The sequence below is a fragment of the Gymnogyps californianus genome, chromosome 5, assembly GCF_018139145.2.
Source record: "Gymnogyps californianus isolate 813 chromosome 5, ASM1813914v2, whole genome shotgun sequence".
Taxonomy (NCBI): Eukaryota; Metazoa; Chordata; class Aves; order Accipitriformes; family Cathartidae; genus Gymnogyps; species Gymnogyps californianus.
In genome coordinates, this window is record NC_059475.1 from 41,684,334 (window position 1) to 41,702,187 (window position 17,854).

The window sequence follows — 17,854 nt, forward strand, 5'->3', positions numbered from 1 at the left end:
TACATTATTACTTGCAAAAATTGCAGCAAGGCAAGGCGTAAGCAAATATATATGTAACTGTTATTACCGCAAGCTTCCAAACTTCCTTCAGACTTTCCCTACTGACATTCTTCAGTGCCTATTTCCCTTCACTTGCCTGCATTTCTCCTAGATTTTGCAGATTTCCCTTCTCCTCTCTAGCCCTTTCACTGCTTTCCCTTTACAGCTGCCGTTGTTCTATAGATTGGTAACTCTGTCGTGCTGTCAGCAGCCAAGCAAACTCTTCACTTCCCTGCCTCCCGCAGTAGAAAATGCAAGAGTCCTTATACAAAATTTCCTCCATGCTTGTTGCGTTTGCTTGCCATAGCACCAAATAGTTAAGCAGGCGTTCCCCTCCAAATGGAAATAAGAGTATGTAGTTACACAGAAGTAGCAGTTTTTGAAGCATTATCAGAATTTGTAATGCGTTTTTCTTTTGGTGAATCATATTAAAAGAAAACAATAGCATATTGGTCCCAAAGTGCTTTTGAACTTACTCTACCCTCTGTTCTTTGTCCTGTTCCTAGGGGCAAGTGTGGCAAACAGCAGATTTCATCCTTTTATCATCTGGTTCTCTGAGCCTCAGAATCAAACTGATCACCACAGCTGCAATAAATAAAGTGTCTATTCAATAAGTTGTGATGCCAAATATTATTCAACATTCTTCTGGCCAGGCACAGAGTCTGATGGAAAACAGCACATCTCACTTATTGCCTTTTTCCTTGCAATTAAAATTGCTGAGTAATCAGTGGACGCGAGATATGGGAAAGCAGAATGTGAATAATGCCAATTTGCTTGGTTTTGTTTACACTTACTATTTGAAACAAAAATACCTGTAGCAATATGGCTTCCATTATATTATGAAGCACAGGCAATGTGTTAACAATATGAGTCTTGAAGCCTGTAAGAAATGTAATTTTATGTATCTACCTGTTCTGTCATAGTGCGTGATTTCTAATATCTTTTTTATTCATGTCCAGACATTTTTATGCAGTATTTGATTGGATATACATCTCATGGAATATATAGCACATTCTCTGATAGAAACCTAAATAGTTCAGTTCTAGCATTTGGGAATACACTGTACTTTTCTTTGGCTTAATGGTTCAGCCTTTTTGACTATCATGCAAGGAGAAAAATGATGGTGTGAATCATTTGGTTAAAATTGTTGCAGTCCAAAAGTATTGTTTTAAATGCATTCTTTCTGAAATTTTTTTTTTTAAAGTTCTGTTGTGGTTTTTTTTCTCTTTGTTTTCTTTTTCTAGGCTGAGGTTCAGCTATGCTATCTGGAAGCACAAAGAGATGCTGTTGAACAGATGTCCTTAAAGCTGTACAGTGAGCAGTACAACAGTAGTAGCAAGCGAAAGGAAGAGTTTGCTGATATGTCAAAAGTTCACACAGTGGGAAGTAATGGGTAGGGAACTATTCTTTTTGTTGTTTTATTCTCACTGATCTGTATCTTTTTTTACATGATATACTTTTTCTTACTTCTAGTTAACCAGGATTTTTCTTCCTAGGCCAAGAGGCAGGGGAAAACTCTCACTATTTATTTTTTTCATATATGAATGCAAAAAATAATAGTTTCTGGATAATTTATCCAAATCATGGTTTGTTCATAGGACTACTTAACATTATCTAATAGCAATCCATTATTTTGATTTTTAAAAATGTAATGTGTCCTTTTGCTTCAGGCTTTTCTCCTCCAATGGCTTCATATCTTTTGATTTCTTAGCATCTTCCAAGGAAGCATCTTTATAATGTATTAATACCTCTGCAAGACAATCCTCTATAATCATTATTCTACTAGTGACTAGGAAATACGAATGTGAAGCCATTCACTTATAGTTCACCAGTTCAAACATCCCAGTTTTGTACTTCTAGACAGCTTTAATTTTAACTGTTTTCCCTTGACTTGGTCTTCTCAGTCTTGTTTTTTAATAAATGTAAACACACATACCCACACACATATATATGTAAGTGTATATATAAAAGCACTCTTTCTTAATAGTTTGAGCGAAGAATCTGGACGAATTAATTACTGGACTTTGCTAAAATGAAATCTTGCTGTGCCTGCCTTTTTCACAACCAGGAAAACCTGTAGTTCTGGTTTAAGACTTTTTCTTGAAGGTCTTTTGAAGACCGTATCTTACAACTGCTAGCTCCCCTAAATGAACATAAGAACATACCTGTAAGTTCATAATAGTGTGGGGCAAAAGCAGTTCAAAGGAGCCAACTAGTGCTCGTTGTTGAGGTACGTCCTCATCCCGATGACAGAAGTTTTCTTGTAACCAGTAAATACAGTAGGACTTTTGCCTGCAGTTTCCTATGCAAGGTGTTCATGAGTTCTTTATATCCAGAACTTCCTTTTCCAATTGTCAACTCAATGTCAAGGTCTTGGAAACACAGTTTTATTAAATTACCGACTGTAAAGATAAATGAGCCTTGTAAACATCCCCTCTTATTATACGGAAAGATGAGTGTTTTAGAAAAGTTGATGTGGGCTAATTATGTAGGATTACTGAGATCTTGATTACATATGCAGAAATCTGTCAGATTCTCAAACACGCCAGTGCAGCTAGTGCCAACCATAAAAATAATTTGTTCAGAATTGGTGTGTATATGTATATAAATGTGCACTGGGGGCTACACGTTCAAAAACAGCTTCTAATTTTGCAGCCACAGTTGAATGCAAGCAAGACTTAAGGTTGGAATTTTATGTGGGATGTAAGACAGTAAGACATCAACAGACATTTTATTTTATTGACGACTGGGGATATAAAGCTTTAAGCCTCATGGAAAAATCCAGTTTGTAACTCTACATTACCATATGTGTAAAGCAAACAGGCACTTAAATGCACTTGTTTGCACTTGTAATTACATGGTTATTACTGGGAATGGTAATCTACTGGTGTTCCCTACCTTTTCTGTGCTGTGGCCACCTTTCTGGGCCCTTATGGCCATCCCAGCCCTTAGAGGCTCAACAGTGGCTTAAGGGGCCAAAGGACTGGAGGGAGACAAATACAATACCATGTATTCAGCCATTATAGAAACTAGGGTGGGCTGAAATCAGATGAAACTTCCAGTTGAACCAGTCTGAGGTATTGTATTGAACACAATGGAAATGCCTTTCAGCTATTTGAAAATACCATTGATATAACATTTCCCTACGGCAGAAAAACTGTGGACAGTAGGATGACCTAGCTAGAGACTGAGATCTCTACAGAGAAGGGGCCATTTGCATAACTGGGAAAATTAGGGTGTCTATCCATTAGCTGTTGTGGTAGTTTGACCTAGGAGAAAGGAGAGTGTCTACAGGGATAACAAGAGTTATTGTAGATGGAGAATTGCTTACATAGTGGGGGGAAAGATTTGGGAGGTGGCTTTGTGTAGGAAATAGCTAAACTGAGATAGGTAAGGTAGTATCTGCAGAATAGGGTGATGCTAGTGGGTGTGTAAAGAACAAGAGATTTCCTGCAGAACAGTGATCTTGTTACAATAGCGATAGAGAGGGTTTACGTGTATCTGCACGGAAATGGCTAAAGTGACAATGAAAGAGAAGAGAATGAATATCCACTGCAGGAGAACACCAGCTAGCCAGGCAGCAAGAGGTAACCAAGAGTAGTTGAGAGCAGCTGCAAAACGTTATAGCAAATCTGGCTGGAAATATTTCATCCCCTCAAAACTGGGGAGGAGTTTATACAGGTACTATTGGGAGATATGGATACAATATTTGCAGCACCATTGCACAACACGAAGGCCAGATCCTGGCACCCTGTCACCACCTAGTATTGGGCCTTCATGGATGAGGCTTTGAGATAAGTGTGTTAGAAGCAGATTCAAGTATGCACAGAATATAAGGCAATTTTAAAGCTGTTAAAGTCAGAACTCTGATTTCTCCTATATCCTCCTAATAAAAACATGTGAAAGGAGTTCCAAAAAATGATGACCCAGAAACTTGGAAGAACTTTTTGTCTGGCTGGATTTTTTTGGTAGGCATACCAGTGTGTTTACAGTACTTCTAAATACCATGTGAGTTATGCCATCAAAGAAATAATACAAACTAGAAGTGTGTATTAAACATGGGGAAAAAGCTGATGGAAATAGCTTCACATTCCTTTTTATTTATTAATGCCACAGACGAACTGATTTTCTCATGAGAAAGGTGCTCATGAATTTTCATTCAAAATAATAAATTGATGTCCACATTTTAAGAAATATGTTTAGGGTTCAAGGGATTAGACATGCAACTCTGCATATCCGATTCCCTGTTTACCAAGATAAAATACACTTCTTAATGTCATTTTAGTTATTATGTAGCTAATGGTTTTAGCTTATTAACCAACAAACCTACATTAAGGAAGCTGTAGTTACCTGCCCTTTAACTAATATTATAGCATTCTTGTTGGCAATGTTTGGGTACTTTTAATGGAGGAATATTTTTTTGCGATAAACAGATGACCTAATTTACTCTTTTTTTAGCAATTGTTGGATTTGGGTAATCAACCAAAATTAGATCTTTTCTATAGTCCCTGCATCTGTAACACACATCAGTATTTCAGAAGTTATGCCTTCCCTGATTCTGCCTGTGGCAATATGAAAAAAAGATCTGCTAAGCCCAGAAAAAATAGAATCTGAATAAAAAAGAAATATTCAATATACCACAGAAATACTGACAGGTACATTTCAATCTTAACCTGTCACTGATCCTACAATTGCTGGATTTTCTGAATATCTTTTTAGCGGCTTAGTAACTTACATCCTCTTCCAAATAGTAATTTAATAGTAATCAGTAGATCCATCCATTTAGATGTGAGGCACTAATTTTAAAAACAAAGCTTTTTTTTTTTTTTAATCAGAGTTATTTTAGAACTATTAAAAATATTGCAATCAAATTTAAAAAAAAAAAATCATGCTTTGTAGGCTGACTTCACTATCTTCAGGCTCAGGCAAATAACTGCCAAAGACAGTTCGCTTAAAAATGCTCCCAGATTACTTTATTTTACAGCAGAAAACGAAAAAAGAGAATAGGCACAGTATGTAAACTGTGGGGGAAAAAAATTCCCCATTACATCTTGCATCCCTTCCTGGGCTTTTTCCAGTGAATCCTGTTTCTCTCACTCTTCATTTTGGGTTCAGTTCCTGTTTAGAACTTTAGCTAGAAATCAAAATGTCCAGCTGTTTCCTAGTGCTTATCTGGGGTTTATAAAGGTCAGGGAAAAGTGCTTTGGTGTGCCTTTAAAGGATCGGTTCATTCTATTACACCAATAAATGGACCAGTTTGGACTGTAACTAAGATGTGGTTCTATAGACGCAAAGCAGGTGTTTGGATCCAGCACATCTTCTGCCTATTACAGTAAAATCCCAGTCCACTTCCTGGCGCAGTTTCCAAAGGCATCTCTTCCCATTCTGGCAGCAGCAGGTCATGAACGTTGGATGTAGGCTTTGTTTCCCATCATCTTCATATCCTAATTTAGATTTTTCACTGGTACAAACCGTCCAAGTCCAACTGAATCTACACCAATTTATATGAGATGAAATCTAGCCTCTTATATCATAAAACATATGTTTTAATAACCTCCTGTCAGATTTATGACTTTGGATAATATTTGGATACGATGGCAGGGCAAAAAAGGAGCAGTAGATACTGAAGATACAGAATGGTTATACTGCTTTCTGAGGAAGGGATAAAGATTCAGTATCACTGCAAATATACCGTTCAAAATGGAGTTTAGTTTTATTTTAGTTTCAGAATGATATCTGAGTCAAATACCTCCTGAAACAGGAGAAAAGCCCTGAACTCCAAATGAAACTATTATATTTCAACAATAGTAACTTGCCCTTTTATGCCTGCTCTTCTTTATAATAGCATCATTGCTTACCTTCTCAGGGCAGCAGGCAATTTTAAGTAAGTGCACCTCATAAATTATTGAGTAAAATTATACTAAATACAGTGGATTAAACCAGAGAGTTACTTCAGAAGCAGGAATCAACACTTGTGCATTATACAAGACTTCCTTTGTTGTCAACTCATTGAAAGTAATACCACAGAAGGCAAATGCTTTCTTCTCTCTTGCTTGCTTTCTTGCAGAAAGACAGTTCTACTTGTCACAACTTTATCTATAAGCTTTCAAAATTACCATACATACGGTACTCTAGTTAATAACAACTGAAACTGCGATAGTATTAATAACATTAAAAAATGTTTCGTTTATTGTTTCTCTGTTGAAATACTGCTAATTTTTTTAATGGGGTTGCTAAAAATGTTGTTAATAATTGGAGAAATTAGCTTTAGTGGAACATGCACTATTGTTTGATCAATATGGGGGTTTTTTGATACTACTGACAAGGCTTTTGTTAGTTCCAATTTTGCAAGTTTGACGATCCCTTTTCAAGGGGTACCTTTTTGACGAATGTGCAGTTTTTCAGCATGTACCTTCTGTCTTGTATCACAGTGTTTTAGAAGAATCTATGCTTTACTTATTCACTAGGCTTTCAATAGAGAATCACATTAATCCTTTTAAGCTCCTTATTCTAATGATTTATTTTGTTGAAAACCGTAGTGATCCTCCTCTGAATTTTAATGATTGCTGGCTATTCAAGGATTCATTGTTTTGACTTCCTGTCCTTACCTTTGTTTCTTACATGTCTGTAGGGAACACCTGTCTAATACTGTATCTGGCCTTAGTTCTCACTGGCTTACCATATTCACTCAAGCCTATCTTAAGGCCTTAAGTTGAAATGCTAGCTACTCATCCATGAAAATAAATGTAGGATATTTACAGAGATAGGCAGATAGACAGCAGAAGGATGGCTGAATGGATTGAGTCATTTTTCGATGAAAATAATATTTTTGTATGAATTACATCAAGACGATTGTTGCAAAGTTTGCTCAATATAAAGTCAGCACTTTAAAAACCATTAAACAACATCTATGGGGGATTTCTATTTCAAAATTTTTGAAGCAAATGCAGTATGCCAACAGTTGTCAGGATTTGGCATCAGCCGCTGAATTTAGGTCATGGCACTGGCTTAAATTGGATTTCAGTTTTCATTTTCATCCACTCTGTATAAATACAGAATGTCTCTTCAGAAATATAACTAGGAACATCATGAGTTTTCAAGAATATATTATTCTAATACAAGATTTTAACAACTACACAGTATTTATGCATAATACATTTTGTTCCTTATCTACAGCCTTTTGGACTTTGATTCAGAATACCAGGAGCTCTGGGATTGGCTGATTGACATGGAATCCATCGTGATGGACAGCCATGACCTGATGATGTCAGAGGAGCAGCAGCAGCATCTTTACAAGGTTAGCACTACCGTTACTGCCTTTACCTAGCTATAGAAGATCTGATTAGCTTGACAAGTCTTTCTCTCACAGGATATCGCTGCGTTCATTGTATGTATCATGGTGTCTATTAGAATTCCCTTCCCTGTCCCCAACCTCATTTCCATCCCCTGTGCGCTGACAGGCTGCACCGACATCATAATTGCAAGAAAGTTCCCTTTATCACATTCTATTTGGTGTAATTCTATAGAAGGACAAAGATTTGTCTTCAAGATGAATAGAAATAAATGAAACTGCATTAATAAATAGACTGAAACAAAATGAAGGAAAAAAATGAAATGGTAGCATTTAACAAAATGTGTTTTGATTGGAGCTTTCAGCTGGATTTTTATCCACCTTTCAGACCTCATCTGGGAAGAAAGAAATTTGCCTTGATTTTGGTTTGCTGCTGCCAGGATACAGGACTCTTCCAATTTAATTTTTATTAGTTATACATAAAGCAGACATTGTCATGTTAAGTCATCACACTTGCTTATGATTTCAGCAAAATGATTTTGAACTTGCATATTGATTATAGGGTCTTCATCTAACATATATATATACACACACACACACACATGGTTTCTCTTATTTGTTATAGCAGCCTTAGCTCAGAAGCTTTATCACTACTTTTAGATAGACAATACTTTTAAGAGGTTCCCCCAAATGTGTGATTTGATCCTAAAATTGATTCAGGCTTCACTGTGTGCCTGAGAAGCTGTAGTCTACGGGTCTGAGGGGTGGTGGGGGAAAGAAAGGAGGGGCTTTCGACAGAAATATCAGGCTGCAGTAAATCTTCCTCATTTAGGCAATTTTTATTGGAGTAATTCTGACAGTTGTCATCCTTGAATTGCTTTGAGCATATGGCATATTTCAAAGAGCAGATTGTGAATCATAAAAAATAAAATTAATAACTAACCACAGAATCAGCAACAGTATAATGACAAGAAACAACTACCCTCTAGCTTTTTTTTATTTCTTATCGAATAAATGGTACATTCAAGGTCAAATAGAAGTTGTTTTCTTTCTTCTAGGATTGCATGATTTGATAATTTCTTAAATATAATTTATTTCTTTTGGCTTTGGCATCCTAATTTCTTGATGGTCTTCTTGCATTTTATTCTTTCTAATTTTAGTCTTTTTATTTAAAATACCCAGTGAGAAAGGGTTGCCACATGAGTTAAAATATGTTTATAAATGGAAATGTGGTTCAGATCCAAACTATTTTAGGCTGCAAGTGAGTTTAATTCAGTGGCCTCCATTTCTTGTTTTAACAACCATTTCTTATTTTTGCTAATGTCTTTTTCCTAACTTTCTAAATACTTAATCAGACTTAATCACACATTAACAGTCCTGGCCTTGGCTAGGCTCAGAAATAAACAATGTCAGAAATGGGTGAAAAGTTTTTTGTGAATCTAAAATCAGGTGTTTTCGTAGTGCCTGTCCAAATAAGACCAGCTTGTACCATGCCTAATCTAACCACTAGTTTTAGTCCTATACTAAAGAAATCAGTAAACATAAATTTTAAGGAAGCAATCCATGCATCAGTATGAAAAGCAGCAAAGCTTAAGCAGCCAGCCCAAGTATTTTAGGTGCTGTTTAGCATGTTTCCCTTTCCGATATCCAAATGTAACCATTAAGAATAATTATAGATGGTAAGGCTGGGATAATAATGCATGATGAGAAGAATAAAAGAGGGCAATAATTTAAGAATTAGTTTGCAGTACATTATGGTGGCAAAATGAGGAATATTGTATATCCAAAATGGGAAGTAATAGTTTCTTAATATTATGAAATTCTGTATTATGATAGGCATGACACTTCCGAAAGCAGAAAGTTTGTGCCAGAGAGAGTAGCTGAGTCTGTAGTCTGTGCAGCACCGACAAACCACAGGCAGCTTATTTGTTCTGCAGTTTGCGCAGGGAGGTCATCTGCTAATTAATAGAGCCCCCATCTCAAAAGTACCTATCTGGTCACTGCAAAACCACTTGAAGAAGGGTAGAAACAGACTGCCTGCCCTCCCGCGGTGAATATTCTCTGCATATATCTTTCTAGTGAAAGCTGCAAGCAAATTCTTAAGGACTGAAGGAAAGACTTAACTAGAAATGTGGAGTTTGGTTAAGAGATGACTAAAGAGTGTCCATAAAGCAGGGGGGGTATTTGCAGGTGATGTAAAAACCCTGAGTGCATAGCATTAAGATCTATTAGCCTTTCAAAAAAAAAGAAAAAAACCAAAACCAAACCCACCTCCCAAAGAAGTGTTGAAAGCCCCATAATTTCAGACATTTAAAAGTAGACAAAAGAAAACATTAGCAAATGTAATTGAAGGAACAATTCTGCACTAGCAAAGGAGAGATCAGATAAATCACTAGGTCTTTATCATCCTTAATTTCAGAGATTCGCGTAACAATGAATGATGCCCTCAAAAACAGTATTAATAGTTTTATAAAACTAGCCTAGTAAACCTCTCTTCTAATCAATAGTGACACCCTTTTTATTTGGAGGCTCTTATACAGTCGTGGATGGTCTGGCGCTCACAGCTAAGGGGCAGGAGCACTGCCTACACTTCACAGTGAACACAGCCATTCTGGTCTGTAGGGAGAGAAATCTGTAAAGACAAATTCAGGCAGCTATTATTAGCAGAATTCCTCAATGATGTGGGGTGTTATGAAAACACAGGTCTTGCTTTAGTTATTCTTTATCAGTTACAGCTTCAAATGTGAACCCGCTAATTGCACTCTCTGCATTTTGGTGGATTCTCCTAAACCCACAGATCCCTCTTCTCAGTTATTGAGCTGACACGTAATTGCACCTCTGAGCCAGCTCAGCAAGCCGCCTCTGCCAGGGAACCTGCTGTGGTATCACTATTACCAACAGTAATCATTGCCCCTAAGGAGTCTATGAATGGGAAGGACAATGATAAAACAGGTAAATCGGAAAGGAAAAGCATACATTAAAGCAGCATAACGTAATACATAAATGCTAAAATTGCATATGGGAAAGTAAAATGTATTTTCATGGTTAGATTATTTTCCCAGTACTCTATTTTCAGATTTAATATAGATTTAAGTCAACTCTCAGCTTAATTTTGTTTTGTAATATTCCAGGAGCTTCATGGTTTTTTATTAGGATCCTTATTATCTCTCTTTAACTAGGTTTTATTTTGCCCTTAATATAATAGGAGCAGCACAGCCATATTTTTTTTTAACTCTGAATATGTATGTATGACTTTCTCTAGATTTCCTAGATTTTAGTGCAAAGATTTACAAAAAAAGAAAACTAGTCTTCCTCACTATGTGCCCCCATAGCCCTAAATGATTTCAGCTTTACAGTCTTAAACTAGCTAATGATTTTGAAAATCAACTAGTGTTTGATCAAATGGCAGTCATGGAATGAATTGCTGACAGTTTATTTATTTGTCCTCTAATGCTTTTTCTATTAACTAAGAAAAAAATAAAAGGAGCATTTCCGTGTTTTTGGACTCTCGCTTCTTTGTACTGCTGTAATAGCTCAGTTTAATGCCAAATGTATCATGTTTATTTCATTTTAATCTACTGCATGTGAGCCTGATCTCATAAGCTCTAAGTACACAGAACTTGCATTGACTTCAGCTGTATTCATATGCCGTTACTGGAGGATCAAACCCAAAGAATTTAAACTCTGCTAATTAGTCCTTTAGTGGGAACTTGAAGAATTCTGTACATTGAGTGTTCAAAAATGAAGCAAATCAGTATTTACTGGAACTGTGGAGATTAGAAATGAGTATACTAGGCAGAAAAGTTAATGATAATTCTTTCCATTTTCCTCAGAAGATTAATTGCAAAACGTAATTGTGTTGGATTAAAACCCCATTTAAATAAGTACAGTATGATTGTTAAAATTGTTAGTATGTTCAGAATAAAATTAACTAAACATTTTAAAATATCAAATAAAAGAAATGATATTTTTCTGATTACAAGTAATGTATGGTGGTTTTAATACAAACTGCATAAGCCGTAAGTCTTGCACGAGTAAGTCTTCAGCAACAATGGTCATGATAGATGGAAAAAGACCCTTATGTAGTAGTGCAAAGATTTTGAAAACATTTAGTCGACATGGCTTTTGAACAGGTTAACTGCTGAACTATTTCATCAAAGGGAAGTGGTTCACTGTATTAAATAACATGAAACCACACATCAAAAGCTAAGGATACCTTTCAAAAAAAGTTGAGGGGAAAAAAATCTCCCAGCAATTTTTGTTTCCCTGCTGGAAGCTATCCCTCCTCGGAAGGTGCAGTTCGTTTTCTCCTCTGGGTGTGCTGCTGCTCCATTGTGCCTTTCTCTCTGGCTCAGTGTGCTGTGGCCCTGAGTGGATCAAACAAACCGTGGTGAAAGTTTCCCTCATTTGCATCACTTCTAGACAGCCCTGTCGTACTCTTTGCTGACAGGAAATCACTGTCTTTGTCACCTTTTTTCAGTGATCTCCTTTTGGCAGAGATTGGCCATGTGACCAGGATTAATCACAACAACAGTTCTGGCTCAGAACTCAATGACATGTTTTCCTCAGCACTTCAATAATGGTGTAGAGGAGTCAGTAGGAAATGACTACATTAATTTCAGAGTGAAAAGATAATTAACACTTAAGGACTAGTGCTATAACCTATGGAGCTATTATTCAAATTAAAACTAATTTATTGCAAACTTGTGAAAAAAAAAAAAACCCTGTCCTTCAATGTAACTGTTAAAATAATCTTACAAGAGTCCCCGAGTTTAAAAAGAAGCATAAACGATATTTAACGCGGTAATATAAATACATAAAAACTTAAACATTTGAAACTGAAGGCTGAAGTATGTAAAGTGCTTACTTAGATGATATGAATAGGATACTGGCAAACAAAAGCAGCAGTGTGCTCCTAGAATGCTGTGCTTCAAGGAGTTTCCTTGGCAACAGAAATGCAGTTCCAAAAGTAGACAGAACTTTCCTCAGAAAACATACTATTAATAACAACCTTCCGGAACAACTTGGAACAATTTGACTACTTGGCAATAATAATGCCAAGTGTTCTGCAAATTAATCTAACACATAACAGTTACATGTTTCTCTTGCCCATAATTCTCCTGAACTGGGGGACTGAGTTCTCTCTCTTAGAGGATACAAATGTGCAAAGCGGTTCCAAATGCTGCGCAAACAGAGAGAGGGCTCAAATAGCAGCAGCCTATAAGGATCAATTAATGTGCTTCATATCATTTTAACTTGTAAAACAGATTAGTTTAATTGGATTACTTTGTTCCATTTAAAACGAGTCCTGCGTACCTACTGAAGCCACATTGTAGTTCAGTCTTTATTTCAAGCAGATTTTCCATATAAAGAAAACTTATTAAAAGATTAACAGCCTGTAGAGTGATATATTTGGACAATATGCTTAGGGGATTGATTATAAACTAGAAAATGTGAAGATTTTTGCTCCTACACTGCATATTCTACACGATCCGGGTTGCCTTCTGTCTGTCTGGTAATCTGTCAGTGCCTGCACAGAGCTGCTAAAACAGTCAGTGGGAGAAGATGATGATCATCACTTCGGAGGAAGCTCTCAGCACACTGCAGGATTGAGCCCTTTGTAGGTAGTAACTACAAATCTGCTATGCATGCAGTATTTTTAGATATGTCATCATTTCTGTATGAGCCAAGAGAATAAACTAATTTCAGATTTGCCTTGCCAATAAGAATCATTAGAATTCCACTACAGGCCATAAGTTTACCAGACAGGAAAGGTAGGCTGTGTTACTACCTCGACTTTTCCTGAATTCTTAGATCTAAAGGTTAAAAGTAATCAATATCTCATTGTGCAGCCTGATAATAAGTAATAACCATGATGTTAAAATCTAAATGATCGCAGATAGCACTTAGGTGTGTTGACCCATTTGGAAGGGCTTTTTAATTGCAATCAGAATAGTCATTACAATTTGCTAATAAACTTTTAGGCTACCTTGCAAAAATTACCACCTTTTTGAAATATGACTTTAATGCTATTAGCAAATTATATCCCAAAGTGAAAGCTTTTATTTTATCTCACAAAGCATATGTAACACTTTTAAAAAAAAGAAAGATTATTCTGCTAAATAATATCAATGGAGATATTCATTAGCAATAGTAAATTACGGCACTTACTTACGTCTACATACATGGATTGATACATGCCTCAATGGAAGTTATTCTTTGCCTTTGACATTGTAATATGTTTTTAACTGTCATGTATAGTAAAATGACTGAGCTAAGTTTTGCACAAAACTCTGACTTCAGTTACAGTTCTTCACAAAGTTCAGTAATTTCCATATGCTAGCCTGGTTTTTTTTTTTTCCCCAACAGATTAAGAACCTCTAGGAATTTCCACACTAGGTAGGAAAATCAACTGTTTTGTATGAGAAGTCTCAAAAATGCCTGATACTCCAAGCAGCAGTAAAAATTTGACTGCTATTAGAACATCAACTAAATGAGTTCAGGACCTGACACAGCAAAGTTTCCTAGTCTCTTATGGCAGGGGGTGATTAAATTGGTTAACTTTTTCTACACAAGTATTTTCACTTCAGTTGCACTGGAGAACAGAGTGAAAACTCTTTTGTGACACTTCCTATAACAACCAGCTCGTTCTTCAGTGGTCCATATGTTTAACTTTGTAATATGATTAAATTCCTTGCTACTTCTGGCAAATTTTATATTTTAAAAAACAGAAAGGAAAATCATTGTTGGCGAAAAGTCTTACTTAAAGAAGAGAAATGTTAAGTTTTAATGTCTTATATAATTACAACAGGAAAACACTGATTACCATGTCTACAGAATTACAAAGTGAGTCTAGAGAATGGATAAAGAAAGAATATGAAAAATATTTTTACATTTTCATGGTTCCTTCCATAATATATTTCAAATGTAAACATGCATTTTTAAAGGCAGTGTTGTATTTTCTATGGAGCAGACTCCCTGTATTTCCACAAGAAGTGGCTTCATGCATTTCACAAGAGTGAGTTTCTCCCATTTCTTCCCAGCATGACATTGAAGATGAACCTCACATTGTAGCAGAGCAGTATTTACTGAGCTTGTAGCAAAAGCCAGCACAGCTTTTGGGAGATTAAAGCAGTGTGTCTGGAATGAAAGAGGCATTCGACTTCAAACAAAAGTAAATGTGTACCACATAGCTGTCATCACCATTCCTTACTACAGCTGCAAAACGTGGACAATTTACAGTCATCACATCAAGCATCTTAGTTAACTCCACATGCTCCGTCTTTGTGCCCTTGCTGGTATAAAATGGTAGGATAAGGTCCCAAGCAGTGTGACCTTAAAGCGTTGTGAAATATTCAGCACTGAAGCAATGGTCTGGCACACTCAGCTGTGGTGGTTTGAGTGCATATGTCCAGCAGTAAATTACCCAAAGCCATTTTCTGTTCATCAAGCATTTTTAGTTTTTAAAAAATGGAAATGGCACCTTAATTCACCCCAAAGGATGATGAAAATTACAACCTTCATTACTTTCTATATGCTAGGACTGCCTAGTGTCCACACAAGGTAGAAAGGACTCAAGATTAGTCTCAGATATACTAAATTATTCACATTCTCTAAAGAACAAGTAAGAATAGCTGAAGTATAGCAGCACTCTGGCCTAATGATTGGACCAAGAGTCCCTAAGAAAAGGTGTTATACTTGTGCTGTTGTACATGCAGTCAAACACCAGGGACAACAATACCAGTGCTGCAGTGTTCTTTGATGCCCTGAACCAAGTAAAGAGGCCATATGAGGCTTCAAAACATGGGCATGTTCTGATTTACATTGTTCTTAGCACAACCTTTTGAAACTTTATCCATTTGTCTAAAGGAGTTTAGGTTATCTGTATTTCCTTGTTTCCTGACACACTGGATCGCATGCAGACCACATGTAAGCAGTGCAGAGTCCTAGGAGCTGCCCTCTCTGAGGCTAGTATTTAATGTATTATGGCAGATTTTATGAAAGTTCATATGATTCAGCTGACTAAAGACATCTCATGAAGTGATTTGTGAATTTGCACTCACAATTCATTCATAAAGTCTCATATACAATGATGCCAAATAAGGGAGATCAGCCCTCTATAAAAATAAAGTACTTCAGAGAAGCCAGGACTGGTTTCTCTTTATCACACTGCATCTTAGAACCTTTAGTCTAATATTTCACAGCCTTTGTTCTGGGTACTACCTTTAAGATCCTATACAATGATTATATAACATAAAAATGGCTGCATCAGGTCAGAGAATAGTGTCCCCTATGCAGTTCTCCAGATATTTTTCTTCCATGAGGTTGTCCAGTAATCCTGAGCCCACATAACCTTACAAAAGCCATGGCATCCTGCCTTAAAGAGTCCCACAGGTTTAGCCCCACGCTGTGACGAACCGCTTTCTGTGCAGTGTGTCTGTGCGTGTGTCTGCTCTAAAGCTGCCTTCCACTGGTCTCACCAAATAATATATTGAAGTAAGATAAATCTAGGAGTGTTAATAACACAATGACAGCATAATGTTTGAAGTTGTGTGTGGACATGTTCTTGGTTCTTTAGCAGCTTGGTGAATTGGGCTGTTTTAGAGGGATGCAGATAAAAAAACCACTAGCAAAAAATATACGGGGCAATAGTATTATCCTATTCCTCAAGTTAGTTGCCAATTTTTAATTCACTTTCCTATTTTTTCACCTCATACTCCAGGAGAAAACATAATTTTTTCTAAACTCAAAGGAATTATGTGCTTTATCCATGATGTTTTGCTTCATAAACATAATATAGGAAATACTATTTTCTTTCCCAATTACTCCTCATCAGTATACCTCATAAATAATCAATACTGTAATGTTTCCTTTTAAAAACTAAACAAACAAAAAAAATGACCACAGAAAACCTTTTTAGCAGATTTTCTATAAGAAACCTGGATTCTCTACATCTCAATAAACTTGCAGTGGCAATACATTCAATGCATACATATCTAAATTATAAAAAATAAGTTGCAATGAAGTATACCGGTTTAGAATCTCCTGAATTTTTATTTGTATGTGTGTCTTATTTGTATTTTTATTTTTATAAATATATATTATATATAATATTTACATATTGAAAATGTGTAAAATATCAATATAAAATATCAATATAAAATATTTATTTGTATATATTTGTAACCTTTTTACATACTTAAGGTTAGGTGATGTTTTTGCATTGTGTGTATACATTCTTAACACATTGTGCTGAAAATAGCTACAGCATTTTGTGCTAACTTCTCCTTCTAACAAGGTAAAATAAGCGCTCACTATAATTGTGTTCACAGTTGTTGCAGTTGTGGTTGCATCAGATCCAATGGGGTCCTAGGGCAGGCTCCAGCCAACTCCTGTGGCCCGTGAGAAACGCCTGTGGTTCTTCTTAACTTCTTGTGGGTGCTGATATTTTAGCATTGCAGAAAAGATGGTTGCTATAGAATTCCAGTGATGATGAACTGTCAATGTTAAAGCTGGCTCTATGGAGAGATGCTTTTGGGGGAAGACAGCAGTTGTACCCTTCACATCCCATTGTTGCAGAATGACAGGTGCTGTTACAGATGTGCAGGACATACTCCAGCTGTGTCACTGAGCAGATCAGGAACACGCTGTCACAGGCTGCAGGGAAGGCTATGGAGAGGTGGTAGTTTCCCCAGTAATACATTGGGAGAAGGGGTCATCTGTGAAGACTAATTTAGACTACTAAGGGAGCTAAGTAGACCAGCCTCTATCATGAGGAGGTTCCTCTAACGGGTGATTCAGAACAGAAGCTTAAGTTAAGCACTCTGAAATAGTTTCAGAAGAAACCTTTTCTCTCTTATCTCTCTCTCTCCACTGATTGTACAAAGAGGTTATGAAGATCAGCCTCCCTCGGCATTACCTCTCACTGACTCTTAGTTATCATGAAAAGAGGGGTTTTTAGTACCATTGTGTCATGTCTATGCAATATTCCAGTTTGAAACCCTGCTGTGATGCATCCAGATTTTGACAGACTTTACACTGGAGTTTGATCATCTCTGCTTTACCCATTGATTTTTCTTAGAAATGGGTGATGATAGATACAGAATTGCTGTTAGAGTTTTTCAGGTGGTGACTTTCTAAAGATGAACATTAGCTTTTTTGAATGATGTGTTGAGACTGACATGCATGTTTTTTGCTGGCCTTCATCAAGGAGGACTATGTGTCTGCTATGCAGGTGGAAGAACAATAATTCCCAAGATTTCTTAGTTTGTTATCATGTGTGGAGAGATCAAATAAACACCATCAGAGGTGAGAAGTAGTTAGTCATGTGATCCCACTTTGTTGTCTCAAAAAGTTCATCTCTATTGTTTTTGTTTTTCAGTAAACGTATGTAATTTATAGTCAGGGTTCATTTTTTCCCTAGCAAGTCAATAGTCAAATGCCTCATAGTGTAAGTATGGAAGATTTTTGCCTTTTTTTCCCCAGGACCCAGAAAAAAAAGATAGAAAAGCTTTCTTTCTGAAA

General features: G+C 36.5%; 1 protein-coding gene across 2 annotated transcripts in view; it reads left to right on the forward strand.

The window, feature by feature from the left end:
- The window catches only part of AKAP6 (A-kinase anchoring protein 6), a 235,736-nt gene that overhangs the window by 142,796 nt on the left and 75,086 nt on the right, over nt 1–17,854 (forward strand). For both annotated transcript variants that reach the window (XM_050897696.1, XM_050897697.1), the window contains exons 7-8: nt 1,284–1,432; nt 7,216–7,336. In XM_050897696.1, the coding sequence (XP_050753653.1) occupies nt 1,284–1,432; nt 7,216–7,336 (270 nt within the window). The remainder of the gene's footprint in view (nt 1–1,283; nt 1,433–7,215; nt 7,337–17,854) is intronic.